The sequence below is a fragment of the Castor canadensis genome, chromosome X (assembly GCF_047511655.1).
Source record: "Castor canadensis chromosome X, mCasCan1.hap1v2, whole genome shotgun sequence".
NCBI classification, from domain to species: domain Eukaryota; kingdom Metazoa; phylum Chordata; class Mammalia; order Rodentia; family Castoridae; genus Castor; species Castor canadensis.
In genome coordinates this window covers 92,906,733-92,918,979 of record NC_133405.1, presented here as the reverse complement: position 1 = coordinate 92,918,979, position 12,247 = coordinate 92,906,733, and the positions used below count along the sequence as shown (strand labels likewise).

General features: G+C 35.5%; 1 protein-coding gene and 1 pseudogene across 12 annotated transcripts in view; one reads left to right on the top strand and one right to left on the bottom strand.

Annotated features, from left to right (window-relative positions):
• Window positions 1–12,247, top strand: part of Wnk3 (WNK lysine deficient protein kinase 3) — a 153,856-nt gene that overhangs the window by 114,867 nt on the left and 26,742 nt on the right. For 9 of the 12 annotated variants that reach the window (XM_074064107.1, XM_074064106.1, XM_074064102.1 and 6 more), the window contains 4 exons: window positions 3,616–3,847; window positions 4,231–4,361; window positions 4,928–5,550; window positions 9,619–9,830. In XM_074064107.1, coding sequence (XP_073920208.1) covers window positions 3,616–3,847; window positions 4,231–4,361; window positions 4,928–5,550; window positions 9,619–9,830 — 1,198 coding nt within the window. The remainder of the gene's footprint in view (window positions 1–3,615; window positions 3,848–4,230; window positions 4,362–4,927; window positions 5,551–9,618; window positions 9,831–12,247) is intronic. The other 3 variants (XM_074064111.1, XM_074064113.1, XM_074064112.1) reach the window with 1 other exon arrangement.
• LOC141420083 (U6 spliceosomal RNA) lies at window positions 6,407–6,527 on the bottom strand (annotated as a pseudogene).

Here is a 12,247-nt window from a genome sequence, read left to right as displayed (position 1 = left end):
TCATAAAAATTTTATAGTATTAATTTAATCATGTTTTGGGGGAGTTTTATTTGAAAAAAGAAAGTGAAAATCACATAATCCTGTGACTTTTTTTTAAAGTTAAGTATAACTTCTCAGAAGTCCTTGGGCTTAGAAGTGTTTCAGATTTTGGAGTTTCTCAAATTTTAGAATACTTACATATACAAATAATATATCTTGGGGGGAAGGACCCAAATCGATACACAGAATTCATTTATGTTTCATATACACCTTATATACAGAGCCTGCCAGCAGTTTCCTATAATATTTTTAGTTCACCTGTATTTTGACTGCAACTTCATTACATGAGGTCACCTGTGGAATTTTCCACTTGTGGCATCATGGTGGCATTCAGAAAGTTCCAGAGTTTGGATTTTCAGATTAGGGATGCTCTCCTATACAGTGTAGAAGCATTAATTTCCTTTGTCTCCCCTCCCTCCCTTCCTTTCTTCCTTCCATCTTTCCTTCCTTCCTTCCCGCCCTCTCTCCCTCCCTCTCCCTTTCTTTCTCTTTCCGCCTTTCTCTCTTCCTTTCTTTGTACTGAGGATCAAACTTAAGGCCTCATGCATGCTAGGCAAGCACTGTACTACTGAGCCATACCCCCAGCCCCACTTTCCCTTTTCTACCCTTTCAAATCACAGATGTAACCACTAGTTGTTTGATGCTTGTCCTTCTTGACTTTTTCTTTTTCTTTTTTTTTTCCCTAGGGTTTGAATTCAGGGCCTCAAGCATGTTAGGCCACTCTATCACTGGAGCCATGTACCCGGCCCTTTTTGCTTTTGTGTTTTTTTTTTTTTCTGAGCAGGGTGTTGCATTTTTGCCCAGGCTAGCCTACTGAGACCTTCCTGTTTGTCTCACATGTAGCTGGCATTGGCAGGCGTGTGCCACCATGTAGCTTTTATTGATTGAGATGGGGGTCTTGTGAACTTTTTTCCTTGGCTGGGCCTTGAAATGTGATCCTCCCTATCATGTCCTGAGTAGCTAGAATTACAGGCATGAGCCACTGTGCTCCCACACTGTATTTTTTATCATTGTTATAAGTAATATATGCTTATGCAACTTTAATTCTGTCATATCTCCAAAGCTATAGACATGTTAATAAACATTTCTAGACATGGTGTTAATTAATAAGTGAATATTTACATCAACATAATTCTTTATGTAGACATAGATATATGTTATATTTATTTACATACTCTTTAAATATATATGCTGTTCTGCATTTTCCCACTAATTGTGCATACTATTCATGTCATTACATTTAGTTCTACCTTATTTAACAACTACATAACAATCCACTGACTACATAGCTAAAAAATTATAAACTATTAATTTTAAATTATAGAACTAACATATAAACCCAAAAGCAATTCAGAAGGATAGTAAGTTAATTGTTGTTACTACATTCTACTTCTTAAACACTGCTAAGTTCCTTCCTCTAATTTTTGTGGTCATTGCCCTTAATAACTTGTAAATATGTGTATTCATCTATTTCTTGTTTTAGTAATTTAAGATAATGTCTATTGACTCATTGCTATAAAGGGTTAGGAAATTATTTATATTTCCCCTTTTTCTACTTTCCTTCCCCATATACCTCCCAATTTTTATTATTTATGCTACTTTTTTAATATTGGCATAATTTATAACATATACATTCTGTTCTTGAATAGTTGGTTTTCTATGTTTTGTCTGAGAGTTGATTCTAAGAATTGAAAATTTGTAAGCAGCATTTCTGTATTTATATTATGATTATGTGTGTTATCCAATATCATATGACATGATTAGGACTGTAAAAATGAAATATTATTCTCTGTCATTTAAATTCTGCTGCGCAGAGGAGTCTCCTCCAATTGTCAAGGCCAGCTAGATTCCTTTATTTGTTTCAGTGTCCACTGCTATATCTGAATTATATTTAGTTGCCACTGTTTCTGTGGTCCTAAAATTCTGATTTTTGTCCCCTGAAATATTTCTATGAGTAATATTTTCAAATATGCTACAGGGGTGACAATTTGTTTGGGTTTTATGTTACATGTTCTGAAATGTATTTATTTTGCTTCGCACTTGATTAAATATAGAGGTAAATTCAAAATCTTTTCCTCTTAGAATTTAGAAGACATTCTTTCACTGTCTTTTAGCCTGTAATGTTGCTGATGAGAATAATATTTGTTTGATTATCGTTTGTAGGTAGCTGAATTTTACTCGAGACCAATGCTGCCTGAAATAAGTTTCTACAAGTGTAGAATAATTTTCTACAAGTTCTATCCAGTCAGGCAACCACTAGCCATATGTTACTTCAGCATATGAAATGTGGCTAGTGCAACTGAGTGCCTGGATTATTTAATAAATTTAAATTTAAAAAATAAATAAATAAATAAATTTTAATTAAATTTAGGCAGCTACATATGGTTAATGACTATTGTATTATGTAACACAGATCTAGAGGCTTTTATGAAATACTTTATAGTGGAGTTCTGATGAACAGAATGTGCCTATCTATGTCATTTTTCTGTTCATTTGTGCATCAGTCTGTAGGTCTTTTAAATTTAAAGATTTTTGTTTGTTTGAGACACGGTCTTGCTAAGTAGCCCAGGCTGGCCTTTGAACTCACTATCCTCTTGGATAGCTATTATCCCGGCTATACAGATACATAAATAAAAGGATTACAGTCCAGGCCTGCCTAGCCAAAAATGTGAGATCCTATTCTAAAAATAACTAAAAGCCAAAAGGGCTGGACACATGGCTCAAGTAGTAGAGCATCTGCTTAGCAAGCATGAAGCCCTGAGCTCAACCCCCAGTACCACCAAAAATATCTTCTAGATTAGTAGTGACCATTCTCATGTTTCCCTAAGTATCTGTGTTTCTCTATATTGATTTTTTGTATTAATTATTATAGAAAATTTGTTTGCAAACCATTCAATTAAATACAACAATTAATTCTGGGTTTTGTTTTGGGGGGGGGAAATGATTTTCTAGCTAGCATGGCCTTATGTTAATTTTGGCTGGGTCCAGGCTTAAGTGGTAGAGGCCCTGAGTTCAAAGCCCATTGCTACCAACAAAATTTTAGAGCATGAATTTAAAAATAATCTTTAATTCCTTTGTAGATTTCTGTGTGCTTACGTTAAGTAAAAGAGTTGATTTCCTGATATAGTTCTCTGTCAATCTAAGTACCTTAAATATTTTGTTTTTCTATGTCATATGTGTCAGCCATCTTTAACCCTCTTAAATAGTATAGTAATAAATTTCATTTTAATACCATGGGATTTCAGTAACTTTTTTTAGTAAATTGGCACTATGAAGGAAGTAATTTTTATTTTGCTCTTCAGTTTTCAAAGTTGATATAATGATGAAATATATTCTGCCATGGAAGAGTAATATTATCTTTTATTCATCTGAAGGCTGAATAATTTCAAAGAAATGGGAAATCTTAATTCCTATAAATTGAGTACTTCATTTCAGTCTGATATACTCTTTAATGAAACTGTACTACTTTTGATTAATGATTAGCTCTATATGAGAAATTCCAGTATACCAAAAAATTATTAACCTTACCTAAAATATTACCACTTTCATTTTTGTCATTTTTTTTGTCTCCATTAGGAGATGTCTCCAGATGCTTCACTTCCAGCGGATCCAGAGGCCTATCCTGCTGCTGTGTCAAGCGGTGGAGCCATTCATCTGCAGACAGGAGGTGGATATTTTGGCCTAAGCTTTACTTGTCCTAGTCTCAAAAATCCTATTAGCAAGAAATCCTGGACTCGCAAATTAAAAAGCTGGGCATACAGGCTACGGCAGTCATCCAGCTTTTTCAAGAGATCAAAAGTCCGTCAAGGTAGTGTGCTTACAGTCAGGGACATAGACTAGGTAACATCACTTTTCATTTACTTATTTTTTTTTGTTCATACACAAATCTTGCCACTTTTTCCATGTAGCCCATGTATGTGACATGTCCCATTAATGTCATTGCCATTTTACTTTTTCCTTTTGTAACCAATTTGGTTTTCCAGTTATTCATTTCATATACTAAGTCTCGGGATAAATCTTGCAATGTCTGATTTAGAGTTAGGGTCTTATGCGATGTTGCTTATTACATTAACACCTTTTAATTGTCTAGCAGGAGTTAAGCTTTTTCTACTTCATTTTTGGTAACGTAAACAAATTTAGTCTTAAAAACCAATTTTCTCTTTTCTGCTTACAATTTGACAAAACTTACAGTGGAAACAGAAGATATAAGATCAGCAATTGCTCCTGATCCCATTCCTCTGACACGGGAGGCCACAGCTGATACTAGGGCTTTGAGTAGATGTAAAGCGATGAGTGGATCATTTCAGCGGGGTCGGTTCCAGGTTTGTGTCTTTGGTTGAATCCTTATCTACAAGGGCCTTAAAGAAATAATAGGGCTGGGGATTTAGCTCATCCATTAGATACTGGGTTCCTTTTCCAGCACTGTAAAAGAAAGTGATGTCATTTGAAGGTTGGTCTGTAGATGATGCTTTAAGTGTGGATCTTTTCATATTTAATTTGTTCACCTTGCACACATCCCCTCAGCCTTTGAAGCCATCAGTAAAGGTGAGTCTAAAGAATATGGGGATTTCAGTAGCTTCAAGAGACCACAGAAATGAATCATAATTTTTTTGGTGGGCATTTGGTCATCTTTTTTATCAACTTAATTTCATGTCCTTTAGAATCTCAGAAACTTTAATTATGGGATTTTATTTTAATAATATGAAGCCAACTCTTTATTCAGAGGGACCAATTGAAAGACTGAATACAGGGAGTATAAGTTTTGGTGGTAGTATCACAGCAGGCCATCCACTTGTCTATGCTGTGTATTGATGTTGAATTTCTTCATGAGGTTTACTCTCAGTTAGGTGGAGCCATACACGTTTTACCCTTTTATATTATATCTCAGGTGATTACAGTTCCTCAGCAACAGTCAGTGAAAGTGACATCTTTTGGAATAGAACAGAGACCAGCATTAAAGGAAATGACAAACCAATCTAGTGAAGATGCTCTAGTCTTTACTGAAACTGCGAAGTCTCAGTTGGTAGAGGTGGAACCTGCTGGGCACAGTCCTCAAACTTCAGTTTCTTCTCAGAAGTCACAAACTCTTCATGAAACTTTTAAAGAAGATAAAGAAATTCCCGAACAAGGTGACAACTTCTTATCTTTCAGCAGAGCTTGTGAGACCAGTGTATCTTCAGTGATCTCGGAAAAGGAATTGGGAGAAACTTCAGCTATGGGAAATAGAATGCAATCTGGATCTGAACTGTTGCATATAGAAAGAGAGGTCCTGACTGCCAGGAAACAGCCTCATTCTAATAGTGAATTTTCAGCCACTCTTTGTCGTAATGAAAAGACAGTGGCAAAAACTGGTTCAGAGAGTGATCAATGTTTACCACTCCATGAAGAACAAGCTTATGCTCAAACACAGAGTTCACTCTTCTATTCTCCATCTTCTCCAATGAGCAGTGATGATGAGTCAGAAATCGAGGATGAGGACTTGAAAGTGGAGCTTCAAAGATTACGAGAAAAGTAAGGACTCTTCTGTCATAAATCTAGTTGTTCTGGATTTTATAGAACTTAATATTTGCTTGGTAGCTAATTTAAGATTGGTGACTTTTTAATGATTAAAACCTTTTTATGATGGAAAACACAAAGAATGCTAATGTAAGACATTTATGAACAATTTATATACAATTATGAACATTTATATACAAGAATTTAAATTCTTGTATATAAAATATTTTCAGTTTGAAGACTAATTACAATTGATTATCTACCAGTATGATTTTAATTATTCTTTTTGCTGACTTTTAAAATTCTTGTCCTTCAGGACCTTTGAATTAAAATTTTACAACTATTGAAAGGGTAGGTTTCCTCATGGTATATTGTATATATAGGTAGCTGTACCACAATGAAACCCCTTTGTATAAATAAAATATCCTAATTTACAAAAGAGAAAAAAGATTGTACAACTGCTTTCATTATACAAGTTCGCAAGTAAGCAGTTTATATAGTCGCAGATAGTGGTTCATTTTCTTTAGCAAAAGATAAGATCCTTCTAAAATCAAGTGCTATTTGGTCAATGAAGTCATCAATTTTCACTAATGATACTGTGGTAATATTTTGTTATTCAGAGTACTGTTGTATTTAATTTTATAAATTAGCTCATACTTTTAAGAAATTAGTATTAAGTTGTGAATCCTTTCTAATTCTATTCATATGGCTCAAAATTCAAAAAAGTAAACCAAGCCTTGTATGCACATATGAATAATAAAAGAAAAATGAAAAAAAAAAAAATTCAAAAAAGTAACAAAGGGTAACCAGTTGAGTCTTGCTCCTAGCACTGTGCCACCCAGTTTTTTTTCTTTTCTTTCTTTTTTTTTTCTTTAATATGGAAGGCCTCATACATTTGCATGTCATCCTTATACAGGGGCCATGCTAATCTTCTCTGTAGCACATATACTAAAATCTTCCAATTTTAGTATATGTGCTACTGAAGCAAGCACCAGATTTTCTTTTTAGAAGAGACAAATATTATCTGTTTCTAGTATATTCCAGTGTAAGTCTGTGTATGCACAAACGTATGCATATTTTATTCTTTATCCCCCACAAATAGTAAATTATACTACAAACTGTTCTTTTATCTTGCTTTTTTTTTTACCATTCCAGTATTTCTTGGATCTACATGTACATTATTCCATTTTTTGTAGTTTTATAGTATTCTATTATACACACAGTCTTATAAGTTAATTACTAGCCTCCTGTTGATGACCCCATGCCATTACTTTAAAAAGTTGAAAACAGGGCTGGCAGAGTGATTCAAGTGGTAGAGCACCTGACTAGCAAGCGTGAGGCCCTGAGTTCAAACTCCAATGCCGCAAAAAAAAAATGTTGAAAACTAGCAATTTTTGCATGTACCTTGAGAATTTCTATCTTCAAAGCAAGCAGAATCAGAAAGGAGATAAATATACAAGTATAGAAAAAGCTAGATTTTAGTGAGATTCTTACATACTTGGTTAACATTCCACTTGGATGCTGTTTTGGTGCTTCAAAAACTAAGGCAGGTTAAAAGTCCTTGGAAATTTCACACACTTTTAAAGGCCTTCCTCAAAGGAGAAAATGAAAGAAACCCAAACCCCAAACATGGCATTCCAGTGAGAGATTATAATACATTTTCTCTTTAATTTATTTATGTGTTCTTTTGACTAGAGTCTGGAAGAAATTTGCAAATGTTTGCTTTAAGCATTCATCAGTAGAAGGTTGATGTTCTATACACACACACATATATGTATGTTGAGGTTACATTATGTGTACATCAACTTTACTATAAAGTACTATGCAGTATATGTACAATAACACTTTTATAATAAAATAATTATTATTAAAGTGGTTTAAAATGTGATGTTAGTACTCCATTTCTGTGTGTGTGTGTGTGTGTGTGTGTGTGTGTATGCAGGGGTTGAACACAGGATATCATACATACTAGGCAGGTACTCTGCCACTGAGCTATATCTTACCCAGCTTCCATTTTGTTTTTAATGAATTCTATTTTTTTTCTTCTGAGACTGGGTGTTGCCATCTGGTCGAGGCTGGCCTTGAACTCATGATTGTCCTGCCTTAGCCTCCCAAGGATTTAGTAAATCCTTTAAACCATTGTTAAAAGATTGTTGGGTGTTAAAGCTGGTTGTAATGTTTATGAATACTTGATTTTAATGAAATAGATTCTTATAACCTTACAGAAACTAAGACCAAGATCTGGACTGGGCATACTGGCTCAAACCTGCAATCCCAGCTCTCAGGAGGTAGAACTCAGGATTCTGTTTGGAAGCTAGCCTGGGCAAAAACAAGAGAGTCTACTTGAAAAATAACTAAAAGCAAAAGAGGGCTAGAGATACAACTTCAGTGGTAGAGTGCCTGTCTACCAAGCACAAGGCCCTGAGTTCAAAACCCGAGTAACATGATTAAAAGGATTTTTAAAAAGACCTTTAAGGGATCTTTAAAAATATTCTGTTCTGTCTTCAATGTTCTTTTGACATTATGGCTTCTTTATAACATTTTTAGACCTCCGAATAGTGTTTCCAAGGCCTAGAGTCCTATAGGCCCAAAATGGTGAGCCAAGTTTTTGGACCTAAGCTATGTTGAATAAACTGTATGTGTGAGGTTTTTTATACTAAAAGTGATTGACATAAGGGAAAATATTCAAATAACACAGTGAAAATGCAAATAAGACAATGTCTCACTTCTCAGAGACAACTACTATGAACTGTTTGGTATATATCTTGCTGGTCCACTTTCTGTGCATTTACAAATATATTCTTTTTGTCTTTTTACAAAAACAGGACCATAATACACATATTATTCTGTAATTTTTTTAACTTAACATTGTTACCTATAGATATTCGTATCTGCATAATCTACCATTTTTAAAACTGCGTGTTATTCCAATGTATGGGTGTACCAAGTGTATTTAATTCCTCCTCAATAAAAATTTCAGTTTTCCCCATGTTTTGCTTATATAAACAGTTCTAAAGCTAGGTGCCTGTGGCTCACCTGTAATCCTTGCTTCTTGGCAGGCTGAGATCAGGAGGATCGCCATTTGAGGCTAGCCCTGACAAATAGTTCACAAGACTCTTATTTCCAAAATAACCAGTGCAAAATGGACTAGAGGCATGGCTTATGTGGTAGAGTACCTGCTTTGCTAGTTCGAAGCCCTGAGTTCAAACCCTAGTCCTACCAAAAAAATTGTGTTAGAGTGTAGTTATACCATTTTGTACTCCAAACAAAAATATATAAAGATGTTGTTTTCCCACATCTTAACAGTACTACAGTGGATATGACCAATCTTTTATTTTTGTGCTAATCAAATGAATTAAAACTGGGTGTGGTGGTACACGCCTGTACTGTAATCTCAGCCACTTGGGAACTGAGTCTTCAAGAGGATTGTGAATTCAAGGCCGGCCTGGACAACATATCAAGACTCTCCCCCAATTTTTTAAAATTTTGTTCTTCTGATTACTAGTGAAGTTGTATAGCATCTTATATTTATTGCTATTGATATTTCCTCTTCTTTGGAATAACCTTTTCACCTTCTTTGCCCTTTTTTGACATTGTTTCTTATTTTCTTTTTGAATTTTAGGAGCTTTTTAAACATTCTGAAAATTATCTCATGATTATATATTGCAGATGTTTTCTTCCTGTTCATATTGCAACTTATAATAAAGAAAATGTTAATAATATTAAGTTATTTTACTTAAAATTTTGTTTTATTGTCACAGTATTAAAAGGTTAGACATTTGTTCTTATCAATTCACTCATCTTTTTCTTTATGACTGATTAGTTTAATATTATGTGTAGGAAGGTGTTTTCTACCTAAAATTATGAAAATGCTGTATTTCTCTTTTTTTGGGGCGTGGTACTAGGGTTTGAACTCAGGGCCTCATACTTGCTAGGCAGGAATTGTAACACTTGAGTCACTGCCAGCTATTTCTCCATTCTTAATCTCCATTCCTTAACTTAACTTGTACTGGCACAGAATTGCTGTGTTCATGTTTATGTTGCCATAATCATTAAAATGTTTTCTGTATAATTTTCATTCAGACACATTCAGGAGGTGGTAAATCTTCAAACCCAGCAGAATAAAGAGCTGCAGGAGCTCTATGAACGCCTTCGGTCTATTAAAGATAGCAAAACTCAATCTTCGGAAATTCCTTTGCCACCTGCGTCACCACGTCGACCAAGGTCTTTCAAAAGTAAACTTCGCAGCCGTCCCCAGTCCTTGACACATACAGACAGCAGCATAGTTGCAAAAGGTAAATCAATCATAAAAGTAATTAAAAAAAACTGGTCAGAGCCAGGCATGGTGATATACATCTATAATCCCATCACTGGGGAGGTGGAGGCAGGAGGATCAGGAGTTCAAGGCCAGCTTAGGCTACATACAAAGACCCTGTCTAAAAAATGCTTGTCAAAAATTGGCAAAATTGAAGTACAATGATAATATAGTTTGGGTTTTATTAGGTTAAAATCATTTAAAGATGTGCATCTTGCTGGGCACCAGTAGCTCATGCCTAGCTACTCAGTAGGCAGAAATCAAGAGGATCACAGTGTGAGACCAGCCTGGCAACAAAATCAAGACCCTGTCTCAAAAATACCTAATACAAAAAGGACTGACAGAGTGGCTTAAGTGGCTAAGTTCAAAGCCTAGTACTGCCAAACAAAAAATAAATAAATAAAAAGAAGTGCACCTTATTCTAAAATGTTTTTCTATCTTGTTGATGTAAGTGGTCTTTTATGAAATAACGATGAAGATAATTGATAGATTTTGGAGAACAGCTGAGTTTGTTTTATGTTTTCATTTGGAAAACAAAGAGCTGGAAGCCCAATATCATTCCACAGAATAGTTTAGAAATAGATCTATTTTTTTGGCGGCACTGGGGTTTGAACTCATGGCCTCATTCTTGCTAGGTAGACACTCTACCACTTGAGCCACTGTGGCAGCCCCACAGATTAGTTTTGAAATGTTAGCAGTCAGTGAGAACTGCTGGTCTTGCATTTATAGTTTATTGGGAAATTTGTCAATATAAAAGTTAACCTTTAAAATATTCTTATGCTGTGGATCTTCATAAGAGTATTAGTAAAATGCACTTCTTTAGTAAAAGAGAAGTGTCAATATCTGCTTAGCTAATAAAGAAGGTATTAATTGATCAGGCTTCTTCAGTTATATGTGCATAGTCAGGTTGGGTTGAAGATACACTATAAGGGCCTATGTGAAATCTCAATTGTGCCTACTTGTGGTAGGCAGAATGATGTCCATGTGAAAATTTCTGGGACCTATGATTATATTCTGCAAGATAGCCAAGTAGAATTAAGATTCCAGGTGGAATTTAAGTTTCTCATCATCTGAATTTAAGATAGAGAGATAAGCCATGCACCAGTGGCTTACGCCTGTAATCCTAGCTACTCAGGAGGCAGAGATCAGGAGGATCGGGGTTTGAAGCCAGCCTAGGCAAATAGTTTGTGAGACTCTATCTCGTAAAAACCCTTCACAAAAAAAGGCTGGTGGAGTGGCTTAAGGTGTAGGCCCTGAGTTCAAGCCCCAGTACCACAAAAAAGAGAGATAATCTTGAATCCAACGTAATAACAAGGATCCTTAAAAGTAGAAAAGGGAGGGCTTAGTGGTAAGTGCTTTCTTTTTGTATGCGAGACCTGTGTTTCATCCCCAGCATAATGAAAAAAAAAGTGGAAGAAAGAGAAAGAGAGGGTCAGAGAAAAGATTCGATGAGGGGAACACTGTCAAAGAACTATAACACTGCTGTCTTTAAAGATGAAAGAGGGCCACAAGCCAAGGGATACTGGCAGTCTCTAGAAGCTAGAAAGGCTAGAAAAAAAAATCTATCCTAGGCTCTCCAGGAGTGCAGTCCTGCCATACCTTGATTTTATGCCAGTGGACCCAGTTTGGACTTTTAACCTACAAAACTGTAAGACAGTAAGATTGTGTTTTTGAAGTAAGTTTTTGGTAATTGGTGATAGCAGTAATAAACAACTAATACAGAACTTACGAATAGGAACTACTTGGGTATGTTGGTGCACACTTGTATTCCCAGCACTGGGGATGCTGAGGCAGGTAGGTGGTGAGTTAGAGGCCAGCCTGGGTTATATAGTGAGACCCTTGCTTTAAAAAAAGAAAGGTAACTGTACTTTGGATGATCCTTATAAAGACAGAACTGGAGTGTACTAGGATTGAAAGATGCTTTGGGGATTTAATAGCAAAAGTACTAGGACCTTCAGTCTGTTGCTATTCCATTAATACTTCATTTTATTCTGTTTGGTACCCCCAAAAGCTTGTTTGTCTGTTTGTTTGTTTGTTTGTTTATTTTGAGATGAAGTCTTATTATGTTGACCAGACTGGCCTTATATTCCTGGGCTCAAGTGATTCTCCTGCCTTAGGCTCTTGAGTATCTGGGACTACAGTGTATTGCACCCAACAATTTGTTTTGTTTTGGTGATGCTGGGGATTGAAACCATGTGCCTTGCACATGCTAGGCAAGTGCTTTACTACTGAGCTACACCCCTAGCCCACCAAAATGGCTTCTATTTTCTTCACCAAAACTTTGACTTTCACAGAGCTTTGACTTGTTCTGTCAATCACTGAACGTGAATTATAGTTGTCTCCAACTTTCTTTATACTGTTATTGTTATATATATTACATTTGTACATGTTATTAGC